Genomic DNA, 19,850 nt, shown 5'->3' with positions numbered 1-19,850 from the left:
AGCTCGTATGGCTGCTCGCCGCTTGGCACATCCACCATTTGTGACAGCGTGAGGACCATGGCAGTTGGCACACTTCTATTCGCGCTTTGTCGTATACATCCTATGCGGCAGTGTTGGCCTGCGTATATCGTGCACCGAACGTTGCCCCTACAGTTTCTGGCAAAATGGCCAAATCTCATGCAGTTGAAGCACTGTGTGGGCGGAAATATTCCTTGACGTCACGGAGGAAGGAAACACAAGGAGCGGCTCTTCCCTCCAGATTGGCGCAGCCACACTATTCGCCTCTCCAACTACCTATAGAGGCGCTCGCGTCGTCCTCAAGATGGAGCAGAAAAGAATGATTGCCGATGAACAAATCGCTCTGCTTCATGCCTTCTTCCATGAGACACGCTTCAAAAATTGTCCAGATAACATTACTCGCGCGTGGTTTCCTGCTGTCTTCGTTGTTTTCGTTCACGCCGCTCCTTTGATAGTATCTTTTTCCTCTTCCTCTTCCCGACATTGAATTTCTTCTCCGCAGCAGTTTTGCACCGCGAAATTGAGCAGTTCTGTTGCTGTTTGAGTTCTGTAAGCCGGGACACTCCATAGCACACGAAGGGAAGTTGCGGCAGTTTCGGGTCAGCGCGAAGTATACCTGTCGTCTGCTGTTACATTCATTCTGCTGTTCAGTCTGCTGTTCATTGAGTGCTTCTGTTGGGGTCTGCTAGGTGGCGAGCCGCCTGCTGGACAGGCGAATAGCGGTCACCCGTGCCAAATTCCTACTACGTCCTGTCCACCACGTGATCCTCTAAAGGCTGTTTCTCGCGCTGCACTCTGTCTGATTTAGCTTTTCGAAATTCATTTATTGCCAAGATGTGAGCGCCATCGTAGAAACGACGCATAGTAATGTGTGCCCGTTCCGGCTGCGGCACTCGTTGAACGTAAAGCAGTAATGTCACGGGAACACGTTTTATTCGTAAAGACACGATCAGTTGTTTTATTCACCTGTGTATGTTCGAGACATCTTCAATCGTTCGTTTGGGACCTTACATTGTGCCACAGAATCATTTCAAGTGCTCTGTTGTTGTACAAATCTGAATAACGGTGTTCTTGGTACAGGGTTGATTACCACTCAATCAAGAAACGTATATAAGTTGCAAGGCACCGTTGCGACACATGATGTTTCCGGTCCCGCGTACTCCTGTCGCGTTCTGCCCACCGTTGCTGCTCTTCTAATAGAAGAGTAAACATCCGAACATACAGAAATAAAAGTGCACGCGTTCAACATAATACTGCAATTTGAGCTGTTCCACAACTACAGCTCGCATCGTCTGCTTTAGTGGCGCCGTGCCGTCTGGAGGGTCACGTGAACGGTCATTTGGTAGACAGAATCATCCCAGAATGCAAATGCGAAGGCGGCAAGGCTCGTCCTGAGGAAAACGGTCGGAGGGGCCGCTGCTGAGTTTCCGTCCTCCATGCTCGACGTGGTATGTGTTCAAACCCAGAGTGACCTGCTCTGGCATCTTTATGTCAGGCACGAATGTTATTCTGATGCTGTCCGAACTGTTGACTTTGATGTCACCATCTTCTGTTGAGTGGAACACACGTTGTCGACGTACGTCTACGGCACCTTCAGCGCGCAAGAAGTCTAAGAGCTCTTCCTCCGAATACTGTAGCTGTAGGTCGCTTATTTTCCCGATGATTTTCTCGTGCAACTCAGGCACGCAGGTTCTCACTGCGATGCTGGCGAGACCTTCGGGTGGATTCAGGGTGGCTGTTATTATCATGCTGCCATCTAAGCAATTCGGTGGGTCCGAGTGTACTCTTTGGTGGCGGTTATTACATCATTGGCTACCACGTTAGGGTGGGCACGCAGAGCAAAAACATTGAGGTGTGCTTGTCGAACTGGGATCCCTGCCTTTCGGTGTTTCTCGTGAACTATCGTGATGAAGCCTTCGTCGCCTTCAATACGTTCGGTGCGTCCAATTATTTCCTTTATTTCCGTCATGTTGTCATCCGGCTCACTGCCTCTCACGGTGCCGTCTACAGATCCCCCACGGCGGCATTTAGCATGAGATGACTTATTTACTTCCATAGAGGAATTCTCTTCAGAGATTCCGTCCGGTTGCATGGGTACCTCAATTTTGCCCTGCACGCTCGTCTTCGGTCGAAGCCCGGTCCAGGTGACAAGGGACAATCATCCACATACACTGTCTTTAGCTAGTAGCCTAATCTAGATGTGCACAAGGATGCTTGCTACGCCCTGAAAAGGGCTGAAACACTGCGAACGCTTACTCTTAGCAACGAAGGGCGCGGAAATAGTGCGAATGGGGACAGGAGAATCCTCGCCGTCCTTCTTCCGCAGACACGTGATAACCTCAGCTACCAAACACGCAGGCGTTATGGTTTACTTGGCAGTCTTCGTCTAGCAGTTGCGCAGTCACATGCTCTTAAAGTATGCAGGGTGCCGGCAGGTAGCTGCCAGCGTCTTCCCAAGCGATATCCCGTACGCAGAGCCGTAGAAGGAGGAAGGGAGGAGTCATGTTGAGTAACATGTCATAAGCGATTCCGCGTCCACGTAGAGCACTAGAAAAACAAGTTTCAGAGTACTGCCAACCGCTTAGCTTGACTTGGCTTCCCCTCACGTAACAAGGCAACGCCGCCGTTTCCCTTCCACGCAAATTGGGCCCGCGTGAGATTACCTGTGCAGACGACGCTGGATGGTACAGAAATTGCTGTGTGTAACATATATACGGACACAGAGAATTAGAAAGCGAAATAAGTATTCTTAGATAGGGATAATATAAGTTCAGTTATACTTTAATTTGACTTAAAAACACACGTCAGAGTGGAATACTTTCATCAACAGGGTCAGTGATCTATGGCATCATTACATGTACAAGAGATAACCAAATGAATAAATACGTAAATGGAAGGGATACTGGAGCACGGTCATGTGGGTGAATTCGGCCAATGACCATCGCGGCGGCGAGGAAAAAGGCTGACGGTACTCTGAAACTCGTTTATCTAGTGCTCCGTGTCCACGGTTCCCGTTGCGTCGTCTATCGTCCGGGCTAAGTTTTCGGCGCGAACCACAATGAATTTGCGAGGCGGTAGTCCAATAATAAATTATATTACATGCTGAAAAAATCAGATGTCTCACATTTTCAGAGCCATCCTTACCGAAGAACTTCAAAATATCACAGTTTAAACAGGACGACGACAGAAAACTGGCAGTGACAGCAGTGTGGGACGCTCCTGATGTTCTAAACGGCCCTCTGGACGGATACGTGTATCAAATCTGCCCAGTGAAGACTTGCAACGATAATCCCGGCACGCACTGCAGGGAAGATCGTATTGCGCCCGAGAAGAGCTTCACTGTGTCAGGAGTAAGGCCGTTGGAGCGCTACTGGGTTTGGCTCGCTGGTTATAACGAAGATCCAACGAAAGACGGAAGGGATAAGAAGGTGGTTGGCGAATACATACCGTTCTGCTTCCGGATGCCGCCAGTTGGTAAGATCTGCAATGCACTACAGAACATTGTGAACGAATGTTTCAACGGCTACATTAACTATTGATCGTTTGATTTTTTGTCAAAATGGGACTCCTCCCATTGTTGAATGTAATGCGCGCTGCTATGAGCCTCTAGTGGTAACTGTTGTGTACAAGCAGCCTTGAAGCACGTTCTGCCCAATACAATCGTGAACACTTCCATTTCATTTCGTTTCATTTCATTTGTTATTATATTAAGCACCCCTTCTGAGATATTACATAAGGCGGGAATATACAGTGGACCCTCGTTAATATGACCCCCGATAATCTGGCATACGCGCTTTACAACCATACTTCTGGGGAACAATGCAGTGTAACCTCTGCAAATCCCCCCCGTTAATATGACAATTCCGCATTATGACCAAAGTTTTCAGGAACGACCATGGTCATAATAGCGAGGGTTCACTGTAGTAAGAAAATCATAAATTTTACGCCTTAGGTGTATGTCACGTTCCTGCACGGAACCATCTTCAGTTACCCTTCTAGTCCCTTATTTGTATTGTCCCTTATTGTTACAATCTTTCCTACCAAGTTGCAATGCATGTAACACCAGTTCAAAACATTTACAACATTTCGGCAAGAAACGTAGCCTCTCTTTCCCATGATAGCCGTGTACGGCACATTTGCAGGACCAGTCCACTGCTGGCTGACCTTTCCTTTTCTTTTTTTTTTTCTTAGTAAACATATTCCCCCAGTTTACTGAAGATGAACCAGTGAGTGATGAAAACTATTCAGTTCCCAAGCTTCGTTCTCTGATGCAAAAAGTAAGTTCCACAACTGTTTACGACGACACGGTTCTGGGGCAATACAACGTTAACCGGCATTATCACACCTGCACCGCTATTATGGATGAAGATGCCATTTGTTGACAACGGACTGCATGGGATTATCCACGTCACAAAATACCCTCATTCCTCCCTCGTGCACTTTCACGTCTTTTGAAAGCGTGGAGGAACAACAACAACTTTATTGCGAGATGACAGATGGAGAGTTTCAAGAATTACTGACGAAGGTCGTACCGATCTGGACTGGAAGGTTTGGACTGAACTGAACGGCATCAGAATGGACGATTTAGAAGAGTTGGAGAGGGTACGTGCTATTTGTCGCTCGACAGTACGACTTTACGGACCGCAACCTCACTGAATACCTCCCAGCTGAGACCGAAGCTTGCGGTTTAAGAATTGAAAGTTGCAAGATTGACTGAACTGAATGAAGCTATCCAAGCTCTCACTAATCTATCCCTGTTGGAGAGCGAATGTAAGTCTTGCGATCGACGCCTTGAATACCACATCGCAATCATAGTACGAGCCCGAGCGGCGACAGACTCTTCAGTGAGTCATGTAGACTGCGACAGGTGTATAGGCCACGCATGATAGAGCTTCCTACGTTTGGGTCAAAAACGTCTGGCAGAGGACCACTCTTACGAAATAGTTCTCGAGCCTATAGCTCGGCTGTTTTGAAGGACTTTGATTCTGGGAGCAAGCTTGACCTTAGAGACAAGACAATTCACTCCGTGCTTAATAGCTTTCTGCAATGACCTCCATTCCGCAGGAACAACGAGAGCCCGAGAATAGAGCCCGGTACTGTGCAGAGATCTATGCTCCAACATAGTCGTGACGCAAGCTAACTCTGACGGCAGCAGACCTGAAGAGTTACGCTTTGCTGCGAAGCCTGGCGAGGTTCAAGAGGCAATGAGCAATGGTGTAGTCGATGACGAGGCGTCATGTTCTCTGAAAAATGAAGATACGCTTTCGAAACTTGGAGCTCGCTACGACGAAGTTGCACAGGACTTCAACCTCGACAGGACTGATGTTGAAGAAAGTGGACCAAATGTGAAAGACACGTTCGCTCAACTCGCCAAAAGCCTGTCGGAAGACGGAAGTGATCGGTTCATCACGGTGAACCTCTCTGAATGAACCAACGGAGGTGAACCAGCGGAGACCCGTTGGACGCAGCAAGGCGTGATGATAATGATACACCGATGCTCTTCGTGTCTGAAGATTTCCATTTCTGGAGAAGTTCCAGAAGTGTCCAGACGGGCTTTCCAGAGAGTGAAGTAGGCCCCGTGTGTCTGCAACGAGCAAACGAAGAATTCAAGATGGTTTAAAACAGAGACTGGATGGCGTGAAGCCAGAGTACCCAGGGAGCCCCCAAGAAGTGGTTCTGAGATGTACCTGGACAGCCGGATTGCGTCACCTCATGAGGACGACGTGCACTGAACTAGTCATGCCTACTACTGTGATTCGGGGACCCAGGAAGCTTCTAGAGTCGTGGCACATACGTGGAGACCCCTCGGTTTGTAAAAAAAAACCGTGGCCCCCTTCCCGAACAATACTCCCATTTCCTTAAATGGCGACCGGTTGTACGATCTCTCATCCAGTTTGGCACTGATGAGGTCCGTCGCATGACGGACGAAACGTCTGAGTAAAACTTGTTATTTTGTTATGTTGAGTCGGAGTTCTCTACTTTTTTGTCCAGTTATGTCGTCTCCCGGCTTTTGGAGTATTTTTGCATCGACCAAGTTTCTCCTGGATGACCTAAACATCTTCCTGGAAGATTGCAGTCCAATCAGATTTGAGAAGGTAGCTGGGGTCGACAGGTCCCTGAAGCAAGTCAGAATTTTAGAAGGACAAATCATTGCGACAGTATAGTCCTATTCGGAATACATTTCTCCGGAGGAGAACAAAATGACTAAAGGACGGAGAATGAACGGATGTGTGCGGACGGCAAGATGATTCTCAACAATTTCCTCAGGGACACGTCCACCTTTAAAGGAGCACCTGTATGGTCTCTTCGTGGGTTGCTGCAGCAAGGTGATACCGGAAGCACCGGATCATGATTATCATGGGAACAGGGGAAGTATTTTCATCGACAGGGTTCTGCGCGCCCGTTTTAGAACCCGCTGGCACCTCTCCCATCAAGTCAATGCGTGGTGGATTTATCAAAGCTGTTCAGAGCTGAAGCCTCGGGAGCGCGCAGTACACTTGCGGTCCGTGTTCTTTAGCAGCTTGTTTTATTTTATCCAGAACGCGCTGCAGCCAAACACAGCATCATTATGGGGCCCGCCGCAATGCTCCTTTATATTATAGTAGTATATTATAGTTATATTATCTTCATTGTTCCTATAATGTCGCGTGTTAAAACCATTCTCACTGGCTTTCTCCAGTAATGTGACATCGGGTCTGGCGTATAACGACAAGGAACAAGTGCCATAGACATGCCACGTGGCTTGATCACATCCGCAAGGTGTGAAAGTTTAAGCTGATTCCCTTTTCGCGGACAATTGCTCCATTATTTACTTTCCTTTCGGATGTGTTCATTTGGGCGCCTAATGCGTTTTTTTTTCTACCACGTGCAGTTGAAACGCAACTCTTACTGCCACAAGTCTAAGGTCCTAATTCATAACCACAACATCGAGAGTTATGGTGTGCGATGTCTCGTTGCAGACCTGGAGCCTACGAGAGACTTCAATGTGCAGTGCACCCCTAGCCCGAACACGGTCACCGTCACGTGGAAATTGCCATTCGCAAACGACAGCGTTCCGGAAGGCTACAGAGTCGAAATTACTGGAGGATTGGTGAGTGTTGTTCGGTGGACATATCTTCTCGGACGACACAAAGCACATATTATAGTACGCTTTTTTGATCCATGACCGAAATAGAAACTAATACCCCTGTCAGACGTACTATTTTAGTGTACCTTATTTGAAGTGCACTCTGTCCTGTAATGTCACTTTCACTACGCTCGTGCTACACGGCATAATTACGTGTCACTAAGCAGTCATGGTGATGACAATGGGCGCGCTTGAACTCCCACCTAACTTCGGGGAGTGCACCATACTTTCTTGGTAAAATCATTTTTCTTACGTCCAGAAACATTTCATAAAGATTTTCTTCGCAGTTGTAGTCGACTTAACGTCATAAGTATAATTGTTGCGAACCAACACAAGTATATTTATTTGACAAATTTTCAATCTTCTTCTTCACCTCTTTGGTGGGCTTTACTATGTCGTGCGCGTGCAATTGGCCCGCGACGTCAACATACACTTTCGCGTTTGGCTTGGTCCTCCGATGTTATGATAGCATAGGTTTCTATCTGAGACCACGACGCCCTGTCTTTTTTGTCTTCCATTATTCACTGCTTCACTGTGAGTATTTCGCGATTTCGTCGGAAACACATAACCACCGTGCAAGGTCAACAAATATGGCTGCCGCGAAGAGGACTACGAACTCTACTGTGCAGTCTGTGAACGAGAGTACCGGTAAATCACGCCAAAACATTCTTACGTCTTTCTTATATAAATCAACGCTGTTTTAACAAATTTGTCCAAAAATAAATTCCGATTGGGTTATTTCTTTCCTTTTCCAAAAATAAGCTTTTTGTTACGCAATCCCTGGCGTGGAGGCTACGTACTTGATTGTGGCAGGCAAAGTGAAGTGAGTTTGGCGAACTCACTTCATCGTAAGTGTACTTTGCATCTAGTGTCACTATAAGATGCCGTGTGACTCGTAAAGAATGACACTTATTCCAAGTGTACTCGCTGAAAGTGACACCAAATTAGTACGTATGACAGGGGTATAATCCGCTATTAAAACACTGCTAATCCTACGGATGTCGTTGAAGAAGAAGAAAAAAAAAGTCACAATTTTGCAAGAAACAAAAACGGCACGATTGCAAGATGAACATTTATTCTTACGAAAAAGGCTATATTAGCTGAACTTTGCGCGGAAATGGGATATTAAATAAAGTTTGCGCTTAAAACGGGCTTGCATTAATTGACCGAATGCGACTGAATGTGGCTGTTATAGCTAAGTGGCGTTACCGCTTGAGACAAGTTTATTCACCCAGATGGTGTCACTGCGGTGCTCTAGAGTATCTGGAACACATTCTTCTTCATTGCCCACACTACAAACCTTCCCGAACCGCGCTCTCCAATTTTGTTAGTCAGCTGGACTCTCGCCCCTTATGGCTAAATGGCTTACACCCTGGCCGAATCCAGTCCACCATCGCTCTGCGCTTAAAGCAGTTTTGACCTTTCTGGACAAAATCGGGCTTCGATCCTTAACGATAGCGAGCGATGATACATGGTTCCCAAACTGTGGGTCGCGACCCCGAGGGAGATCGTGAAGCGGTCCACAAACTACAGAAAAAGCCACTCCGTGCCCGTTATTCCGCGTTGCCAGGAAGCCCGTGGCAGCGAACCCGGAGGTTTCTAATAAATGCGCTTGCATGCGGGGCACGCGACGCTTTCGATGCGTTACGCACACCCAGGGCGTTCCTTCACTAATTTTTTGCGGGCGATCTATCAAACGGATTTTTGTTCTGAAAACGGCTACGATATCAGGTGACCGAAAGGAACAGATGTTCTCATTGGGACAACTTTGTAGCTTTTATAATTAACAAGTTAATTAATGAAAGTAACTAAGACATTGCCTTTGGACTTTGCTAATGCCCTCCTAGGGAGTGCCCTTCAGCATATGATATATTGCAGTTGATTTCATCTTGGAAAAAGTGTTATATATATATTTTTTTAAAATTCTGTACACACTTAGCTGGAACACCCTGTTTATATATATATATATAGATATATACATGTATAATGCAGGGAAAAAAGCCATTAAAAAAACAAGTACATGACACTAGACGTGTTTGAAATTCAAAATTACATATTAAGATGGCTTCTATGGCTGCACGCAGTGAAAGAGATACTCATGGAACGATGCGACAGCACCAGAGGACACGTGTTTCGCCGTGTTTGCGGCTCGTCAGCTCTGGGTAGCTACGCATCGTTCGGAATCGGCAAACCAGGGGTCACTCAACGAGCGATCTACGCCTGGGAGGGTGACTGAGCACTCCTCAATGCCACAGTGCAAGCCAGTGAATTATAATGCAGGAAAAAAAAGCCATTAAAAAAACAAGTAGATGACACTAGACGTGTTTGAAATTCAAAATTACAGATTAAGATGGCTTCTATGGCTGCACGCAGAGATACAGGTACTCATGGAACGATGCGACAGCACCAGAGGACACGTGTTTCGCCGTGTTTGCGGGTCGTCAGCTCTAGGTAGCTGCGCATCGTTCGGCATTGAGGAGTGCTCAGTCACCCTCCCAGGTGTAGACTGCTCGCTAAGCGACCCCTGGTTTTCCAATTCCGAACGATGCGCAGCTACCTAGAGCTGACGAGCGGCAAACACGGCGAAACACGTGTCCTCTGGTGCTGTCGCATCGTTCCATGAGTATCTCTCTCTCTCTCTCTCTCTATATATATATATATATATATATATATATATATATACAAACTGAAAATAGCCGAAGCACTGTAGCTGCACGTTGAGCATATGTTTACAATTCAATCGTGCACTCCCAGCCAAGTACAGCTGTTTCGTCCTACTTGGGACTCGTCGGCCTGGCGTAGGGAAGTGACACGATCTTGGGTCGGCGCTAACAGTGCGTCTCGGCGAGACGTCAATGTTCCACGGTGAGAGCGCCACCTGTGGAGGCCGCTCTGCAAGCCAGCAAGTACATATACAAAGTGAAAATAGCCGAAGCTCTGTAGCTGCACGTTGAGCATATGTTTACAATTTGATCGTGCACCCCCAGCCAAGTACAGCTGTTTCGTCCTACTTGGGACTCGTCAGTCTGGCGTAGGGAAGTGACACGATCTTGGGTCGGCGCTAACAGTGCGTCTCGGCGAGACGTCAATGTTCCACGGTGAGAGCGCCACCTGTGGAGGCCGCTCTGCAAGCCAGCAAGTACATATACAAAGTGAAAATAACCGAAGCTCTGTAGCTGCACGTTGAGCATATGTTTACAATTTGATCGTGCACTCCCAGCCAAGTACAGCTGTTTCGTCCTACTTGGGACTCGTCAGCCTGGCGTAGGGAAGTGACACGATCTTGGGTCGGCGATAACAGTGCGTCTCGGCGAGACGTCAATGTTCCACGGTGAGAGCGCCACCTGTGGAGGCCGCTCTGCAAGCCAGCAAGTACATATACAAAGTGAAAATAGCCGAAGCTCTGTAGCTGCACGTTGAGCATATGTTTACAATTTGATCGTGCACTCCCAGCCAAGTACAGCTGTTTCGTCCTACTTGGGACTCGTCAGCCTGGCGTAGGGAAGTGACACGATCTTGGGTCGGCGCTAACAGTGCGTCTCGGCGAGACGTCAATGTTCCACGGTGAAAGCGCCACCTGTGGAGGCCGCTCTGCAAGCCAGCAAGTACATATACAAAGTGAAAATAGCCGAAGCTCTGTAGCTGCACGTTGAGCATGTGTTTACAATTTGATCGTGCACTCCCAGCCAAGTACAGCTGTTTCGTCCTACTTGGGACTCCTCAGCCTGGCGTAGGGAAGTGACACGATCTTGGGTCGGCGCTAACAGTGCGTCTCGGCGAGACGTCAATGTTCCACGGTGAGAGCGCCACCTGTGGAGGCCGCTCTGCAAGCCAGCAAGTACATATACAAAGTGAAAATAACCGAAGCTCTGTAGCTGCACGTTGAGCATATGTTTACAATTTGATCGTGCACTCCCAGCCAAGTACAGCTGTTTCGTCCTACTTCGTCCTACTATCACTTTGTATATGTACTTGTTGGCTTGCAGAGGGGTCTCCACAGGTGGCGCTCTCACCGTGGAACATTGACGTCTCGCCGAGACGCACTGTTAGCGCCGACCCAAGATCGTGTCACTTCCCTACGCCAGGCTGACGAGTCCCAAGTAGGACGAAACAGCTGTACTTGGCTGGGAGTGCACGATCAAATTGTAAATATATGCTCAACGTGCAGCTACCGAGCTTCGGCTATTTTCACTTTGTATATGTACTTGCTGGCTTGCAGAGCGGCCTCAAGAGGTGGCGCTCTCACCGTGGAACATTGACGTCTCGCCGAGACGCACTGTTAGCGCCGACCCAAGATCGTGTCACTTCCCTACACCAGGCTGACGAGTCCAAAGTAGGACGAAACAGCTGCACTTGGCTGGGAGTGCACGATCAAATGAAGAGACTTGGGAGGCCGTATACGGGTTAAAAACGGATGCTAGTTTTATTATATTAATAATTGAGGGGGTACTAGAAATAGATTTATAGTTAAGGGTCGACGTTTCGGCAGTCAGCGCTGCCTACAACAGGACTAAACCTGGAAATAGGTGACAAGGGCTTATATACAAGGAAAAGGGGTAATGAGAGGGGAACAGTGCACGTGGAGCGGCGTTGGTGATGTTGCAGGAGCATTGTTGCTTTTCGTTCATTGAGTACTTGCAGGGTGTTGGCTGTCTTCCAGGAGAGTTCTCCTTGATCGTTTGATAAACCTGAAATCATAAAAAGAGAGACGGCAGAACGAACCAAAGAGGGTCGGGGGACTTGGTCTACGAACTAAGGCTGCGAACTGTAGACAATACGCCGGGGTCTTCGTTTATTGTGGACTGGAATTTGTGGAATAGAAATGATTCACGCTGCTGCCTGCTGCGCTCTGAGGGAAACCAGATTGTAAGTTGTACACGCGGATGTCCTTGAATCAGTGGCCCGTTTGATTGAAATGAGGCGACACAGGGAGATTTGGTTTCTTTGTAATATCGGATTTGTGATTGTTAAAACGAATTCGGAATGATGTTGTAGTTTGGCCAACATACTGTGCTTTGCATGCGGTGCATTCCAATAGATATATTACGTTAGATGAGTTGCAGTCAGAAGCACTTTACATTTTTACTTGGAAGTTGCTGTTTGTGCTTCGTACCCTGTCTGCAGTCTGCATTACAGTACAAATTTGGCATCTTCGTCCGCTGCATGGGTAGCAGCCTTCGGTTGTAAGAGGTGGCTTATTGACCTTTGCGCTGACTAAGTGGTCTCGAAGATTCCTTGTACGACGATATGCTATGCGGGGCGGTTCTGGGTTATTTCTCCAAGGCGCTTCGACTGTGTTAAAATTGGGTGATGACGTTTCAGTATGTTTTTAAGGTTAGGGATCGTGCCATTGATGGTGACTGTAAGATTAACCCCCTTGGGGCGTTCAGGGCGTGTTGAGTTTTTTAGAAGTTCACTGCGATTAGTTCGGCGGGCTCTACATATCGCGTCCTTCACAAGATCCTAGGGAAAGTTTCGGCTGACCAGCGTCTTTTGAAGATCGTTAAGGTTTGCGTCCAGGGGCTCAATCTTGATGTGCACATAGCGATCGTTATAGCTATTTTTCAAAATTTGCGCGCTCATTCCGTCACGCGCATTGGCCGTCAACCGGGGAGCACGAGCGTTTAGCGAGCGTTACGGGATAGCGAAAAGTTCAAAATCTAGCCCCAGCTCATCATCTTGGGAACAAATGCGCAAGTAACGGAGGACTGCAGGGGATGGCCAATTTAGTATGTCGGGGATGCCAGCTGTGAAACGATAGGTACTGTTCGGAGTCAGTCGGTTTTCGGTACAGATTTGTTATGAGGGTGCCAATAGGAGATGCTTATATGGACATCTAGAAACTCTATGCTCTCTCTAGAATAGGCGTGAGTGCATTTTATTGTGGGGTGCACGTTACCGAAGCTTTCAATAAACGACAAGAAGAAGTCTTCGGAATGTGGCCGCAGCATGAATATGTTGTCCAAAAACCGCTTAAAAATTCGAGGTTTAAGTTGACAGGTGCCAAGGAACCGTTCTACTAGATCACCCATGAAGATATTTGCACAATTTGGGGCCATCCTTGTGCCCATAGCATTGCAGTTAACTTGAATGTAATGCCTGTTGTCAAATTCAAAATTATTACCAGTGAGTATTAGAGAAATTAATGTTTCTACGACAGCAGAGTCGCACGGTTTTTCGGAATTTTTTTCATATGCTACGACAGTGGCATAGATGCCGTCATCGTGAGGAATATTCGTGTACAATGAGATAACATCGACGGTTACAAGTAGGGAACCGGTCGGAACTTCGATATCCGGAATTATTTGCAGGAAATGGTTCGTACCCTTTATGTATGACGGGAATTTTGGAGCCATCTTAATCTGTAAGTTTCAATTTCAAACACGTCTAGCGTCATTTACTTGTTTCTGTAATGGCTTTTTCCCCTCTTTATATATACATATATATATATATACAGGGTGTCCACGCTAAGTGTGAACACATTTTTTAAAAATGTATCAATCACTTTTTCCGAGATGAAATCAATTGCAATATAGCATGTGCTGAAGGGCACTCCCTAGGGGGGCGTTAACAGACTCCTAAGGCAATGTCTCAATTAACTTTCAATAATTAACTTTTTAATTAGAAAAGCCATGAAGTTGCTCCAATGAGAACACCTGATCTCTTCGGTCACCAGATACCAAAGCCGTTTTCAGAACAAAAATCCGTTTGATAGATCGTCCGCAAAAAGTTCGTGAAGGAACGCCATATTTTTCTTTATTTTATTCATTGCGCATCTCTAGAGATGCGTCTTTCCTTTGCCCCCAATACGAGAGGATGAAAGAGCACACTATCGCCTCTTGCGTCCTGGAAAAAGATTAAAAGAAAACAGAAAATGCAGCCCAAGATAAGGGCAGTCGCCATAGAGTCACCCGACAGATTTGTGTTTTTGTTTTGTTTCCACAAGTTAAAGCTAATCTTCGACGCATGAGGCGGCACTGTGCTCTTTCACTCTGTCACACTGGGGGTAAAGGAAAGCCGCTTCTTTGAAGATGCGCAATGAACCAAATAAAAAAAATGGCGTTCTTTCACGAATTTTTTGCGGACGATCTACCGAACGGATTTTTGTTCTGAAAACGGTTTTGGTATCTAGTGACCGAAGAGATCAGATGTTCTCATTGGAGCGGTTTCGTAGCTTTTATAATTAAAAAGTTAATTATTGAAAGTTAATTAAGACATTGCCTTAGGAGTATGTTAATGCCCCCCCTAGGGAGTGCCCTTCAGCATATGCTGTATTGCAATTGATTTCATCTCGGAAAAAGTGATTGATATATTTTTCAAAAATCTGTCCACACTTAGCGTGGACACCCTGTATATACGAGGGGTGTTCAAGTCAAACCGGGACTTTCTGTCTCCTGAGTGTACAAATGGCTCGCGCTACCGTCATTTTCACACGCGACAGGCCTCCGCGTTCACCACGTGGTGGTCCAAAGTTTGTGCAAAACAGAAGACACGTGCTGGACAACATGGCCGACAACGAGGTGAGCGTGCACATCGAACAGCGAATTGTCATGAAGTTTCTCGTGAATGAAGGCGTAAAGTCATCTGGAATTCACAGAAGACTTCAGGCTCAGTATGGCCACGATACACTTAGCCGCAGCAAAGGGTTTGAGTGGTGCAAACGGTTCCGAGACGGCCGTACATCAGTGCATCGATCATCATCAGTGCATCATCAGGCGATCCCGGCCGGGACGGCTCAGAACATCCAACTTGTGGAGCGCCCGATCCTCAAGAATCGAGGGATAACGTGTCTCGAACTGGCTCGAAAGACGGACCTTTCTGTGGGAACGTTGAACACTATAATTCATGAAAACCTCCAGTTGCGGAAAGCCGGGCCTCATCACCAAAGGTGTCCACCTCCTACACGACAATTCACGCCTGCATACCGCACATCTCATGACAGGCACCTTACAGGAACTTGGCTGGCAGTTGCTGCCACGGGAGTTGCTGCCCTGAGAATACGGCCGATCATGGCTGCTACGCGCCGGTAAGAATTTCTACGCTGCTGGCATCCAAGCTCTCGTGAAACGCTGGGACAAGTGCATTAGTGCCGCTGGAGATTACGTTGAAATAAAACTAATTTCTCGCCTCTAAGTTCATTTTACTTTAGCGAAAAATGAAAAGTCCCGGTTTGCCTTGAACGCCCCTCGTAGATATATATATATATATACATTATATATAGTGAAAAAAAAATAGCATAGGCTCTTTGGCTGCACGTTGAACATATGTTTATAAGTCCCAAACGTCGCCACACCAGCATTGGACAGCTGTTTCGGCCCTATTGGGCCTTCATCAGCAATGCGTAGGTGGGCGACGTTTGAGCGAGTGGCGTCGGAAGGTCACGTGGAACGTGATGTCCTCCCGTCAGGGGAGGACAATCTGACGGGAGGACAACCTGACGGGAGGACATCACGTTCCACGTGACCTTCCGACGCCACTCGCTCAAACGTCGCCCACCTACGCATTGCTGATGAAGGCCCAATAAGGCCGAAACAGCTGTCCAATGCTGGTGTGGCGACGTTTGGGACTTATAAACATACATTATATAAATAAACCCGACATAACTACATTATATATAACTACATTATATATATAAACCCGACATAACTGGTGGAGATGCAGCTACCCAGGGCTGACGAGCCGCAAACACGGCGAAACACGTGCCCTCTGGTGCTGTCGCATCGTTCCATGAGTATCTGTTTTTCTACGTGCAGCCATAGAAGCCATCTTAATCTGTAAGTTTGAATTTCAAACACATCTAGCGTCATTTTTCTTATTTTTTAATGGCTTTTTTCCTCTCTTTATATATATACTGATATATAGATATACAGATAACACCTGAAAGCATCAGAAGAATTCTGGTATTCTTATATAGATATATATATATATAAGAATATATATATCAGAATACCAGAATTCTTCTGATGCTTTCAGGTGTTCCTGGCGTTAACACTGCTCTCGTGTGGTGCTTGTGACGTGTACACCAAAATTGTCTGGTGCGACACTTGGGTGGTTCTAGTACTGTCGGGTTGTGCCGATGTGCACATTAGACTTGCATGCAGCTTTTGATATTCATATCAGAGTGGCCTACTATACCACCAGAATGACCCTGGTACCTTCTAGCATGAATGCATAGCGTACGCACTACATTGACGAAATGTTTTAATGTGACCGTTAGAACGGTCTCGTGTGGTTCCACACACCAGTCGCACAGGCGTCACTGTACGTTCACCCGCGTTTACGTGAAACCCGCAATTTACAATTACCATTGAGGTCGTGAGCGCAACTTGTTTTTCGAAAGGAATGATAATTCGCTTCGGCAAATTATTCCTATGAGTGTCGAAACCTAGACGTTTTCGCGGCTTTCACTCTAGTTTGAAAACAAAACTCTATGCTCTCATCGTCACACAAGATGATGACAGCGCCATCGGCAATTAGCTTCTCTTTTCAACTCGTCCAGGTGGTTGAGGTAGCCTCCCGTCCTGGTTTTCGACATAAACCCGCGCACAAATGGGAGCAACTTTGAATATGTGTTGCTGAAGTTCTGTATTATATGTGTCATTTTGCTTTCAAACCTGTGCACGAGCGAAGCCTGAGAAAATGTAACCGATGCCTTTGGGGCAGACGTGACGACTCGTCGTCGGTGTGATGTCTTTGAATGTGCGTTTCGTACGGGTTCACGTAAACTGTGGACTATTATTCGTTGGATATGGACTACAAGAAGAGAGGACGGAAAATGTGACCGAAGAGTCGATCCAGTATGTTTTGGGAAATTATAACTGTACCGCATATGGTCTAGTCACTCTTGAAGAAGAAATAACATTGCACCTTTTCGTACTTTTATATTGTGGTGTACATGCTTCTAATAAATATGTACCATCAACGGTAGCCATAATGTAGACGGTCTTGTTACACGTACTCCTCCGTTTCTATTTCTTATTATATTCGGTATACTACATGACAAACAATTAACGGCCTGTTACCAGGTGCGACACCTTCGCGGTAGGCGTCGCGACGAGGGAAACCGGGGAGGGGGGGAGAGGGGCAGGGCGGCAATATTTTTATGGGCCACTCTGCGGCGACCTGTGGGAGCATATTGCTGCTGAGCGCTATAAGACGAGGACTTAAGAAGGAACACAAAACATGCGCTAACTTCCAACACTTTAATGGAATTTGTCGTACCAGCTGCTTAAACGCTTCTGGCCACCTGCCGGTTCTTTCTACTTTTACACGTGTCGAGGTACGTCAGCTCCCTGTCAGATAAAGCAATGGAAGGAACACTGACACAGGTCTGTGGGAGCCATTGGGACTCACCCTTCACCATCTTAAGATAAAGCTGTTCTTATAAATACCGGCGTGAAGCAAGTGTTGACTACTGGCTTCAGATTCAGGAGAACTTTGTCCTTTTCACGAATACACCACGCAATTTGCGTTCCCCTAGAATCTCCTGCGTTGTTCACGCATTTATTCCGTAACATTGCAAGTAACTAAAATAAATCGTACAAAATTTTGAGTGTCGGGGATATAGGATTTTGCATCTAACGACGAGACTCCAAGCGCTGCGCCATATTGAGTCAGTAGCACTCCATGAGAAAAACGTTTCCGTGCAGCGTTTTCTCACACTGGGATTCATGTCCGAGACCTTGTTGCGTAGTTCAGTGTTCGCAATTTCAAGTTAATATTCGTCGCGTAACAGAGACGACTACCAGAAGAGCAGATGGCTCTTAACACATTCGAGCGGCCTCTCGACACTTTGCGGTACTTGCAGTTAAGAAAGCAGGTAACGCCCACCCACAAATGACGAGGGAAGACCTTGCCCCATCTTCTTGAAATACTTTCTCCCTGTCATTGCCTTGTCTAAGTCAATACCGAAACTGACACTGCAAATCAAGATGCTTAGCAGCATGTGTGCGAAGCGGGACACAGGCTAGTTCTCCAGTGGGTTCCCGCCCATTTTGAACTTGTGAACAGGCTGACGGCGTCGTAGAAGCAGCTCTCATCTATAGAAGACGAACGAGCATGGCACAGCTGAGAGAAGACCGTAGTTCCATTCTTCGACATCTCGTGGCACCCGACCCGTGGCTTCCCGCCAATTGACGGCTGACATTGTCTGAATTGAATTGATTAAATTGACAGTGACTGAATCGACTGCTACAAAAACCACTCGTCAAGATGCTGCATTAATTCATCGAATGCGATTCAATGTGGTTTTTTACAGCTTGACTTTGTGGCTTGAGACAAGTTGGCTCTCCCAGATGCCGTCACTGCGGTAACATGGAAGATGTAGAGGACATTCTTCTCCAATGTCCGCACTACCAACCTTTCAGAACCACACATGAAGTGCCTCTGAGTCCGCTTGCCTCTCATCCTTTCATTGCGTCAACAGTGCTTAGCCCATGGTCAAGTCCAGTACACCAACGGTCTGCGCAAAACGCACTTCTTCAATTTTTGGACACTTCGGTCCTCGCTTTGGGGTAACCCATTAGTCCATTCTCCGCATTACCGCCAGCAACAGGGTAGAGTATCACCCCTGGCGATAATACTCTAGCCCACTCATCACCATGGAAATAAAGTTGTCAGGGTCACACAGCAAAAATAAATAAATAAAAAAATAAAAAAAGAAAAAGTATAAAAAGAAATATTCATCCTAGCATTTTGTACGTTTCAGGAAAAAGTGCGAAGTGTCTTTTTTCTCTCTTTGGTGTGCCACAAGCCCATGCAGCACACAATATCATACCCATATTGGCTAGGCATTGGCGATACGTGTCCAATATGGGACCCGTTTTGCAAGGATTTTGCGCACAATGGCTGAAACTTGGCAATATGGGCCCATTATTGCCAAGTTTGAAATGTCGGCAATATGGGCCCCATATTGCCCCTGTACACTCGATATTGACTGAAAATGCAGAAAATGGGACGTACCCGTATTGCGAGTTCTACCAAGTGCCCAATCAACACGGCAAGACTGCACGTGCAAGCGTGTGAAATGCCAACGCAACACATTGGTATATCCAACAACTTCGCGCAGATGATGCACATTGTTCGAAACAGTCAACATAACTTGCAATCCCACTCTAATCAAAAATCAAATCCACGTTCCAATGTTCGTCGGGGAGGGAGACAAAGCAGTGAGTGCCTGCTCTTCTTTTTCTGGGAGAGGGCAGTATTATTCTTTAAACGTAATGTGGCAAGCATTGCGCTTGCGCCATCCTACAGATGTCAATACAAACGTCTTGGTTACGTCACGCCACCGCACCAGATTGGCGAAGGAAATTTATTACGGGAACGTCCCCGACCCGCATTTCTTTGATGAATCATCGCCGCACGAGGGGAGCTCCGATTTGCCCGTGACGCGTAGAGATATACCTCGACGAGATGCATATTCTCCGGTATCGCCAGCCAGAACTGCAATCCACTGCGAGCGCAGCAGTACAGGTCATATTGGATATGCGTGCGCACCAGACTGTTATAATAGCCCTGTCGTGTGACTGCGAAGTCCTTCTCTTGCATGTCCTACAACGCTGCTCTGGTCGCAAATACGATTTAAAGTGGAACAACTCCTGCTACAAATCGGTATGTAACCTCCATTGACGTAAAATATCTCGTTCCACTTACATCGCAGTCAGCATCGCATAATGAGGCGTATCTATAAATTCTTTCTGTGTTA

General features: G+C 46.8%; 1 protein-coding gene across 1 annotated transcript in view; it reads left to right on the top strand.

Moving 5' to 3' along the window:
- Nucleotides 1-19,850, top strand: part of LOC135385248 (uncharacterized) — an 87,475-nt gene that overhangs the window by 34,641 nt on the left and 32,984 nt on the right. Inside the window, exons 4-5 of the mRNA XM_064614453.1 lie at nt 3,151-3,492; nt 6,978-7,108. Of these exons, the coding sequence (XP_064470523.1) occupies nt 3,151-3,492; nt 6,978-7,108 (473 nt within the window). The remainder of the gene's footprint in view (nt 1-3,150; nt 3,493-6,977; nt 7,109-19,850) is intronic.

Source organism: Ornithodoros turicata, chromosome 2 (genome assembly GCF_037126465.1).
Source record: "Ornithodoros turicata isolate Travis chromosome 2, ASM3712646v1, whole genome shotgun sequence".
Taxonomy (NCBI): Eukaryota; Metazoa; Arthropoda; class Arachnida; order Ixodida; family Argasidae; genus Ornithodoros; species Ornithodoros turicata.
This window is presented reverse-complemented; position numbering and strand designations above follow the sequence as displayed.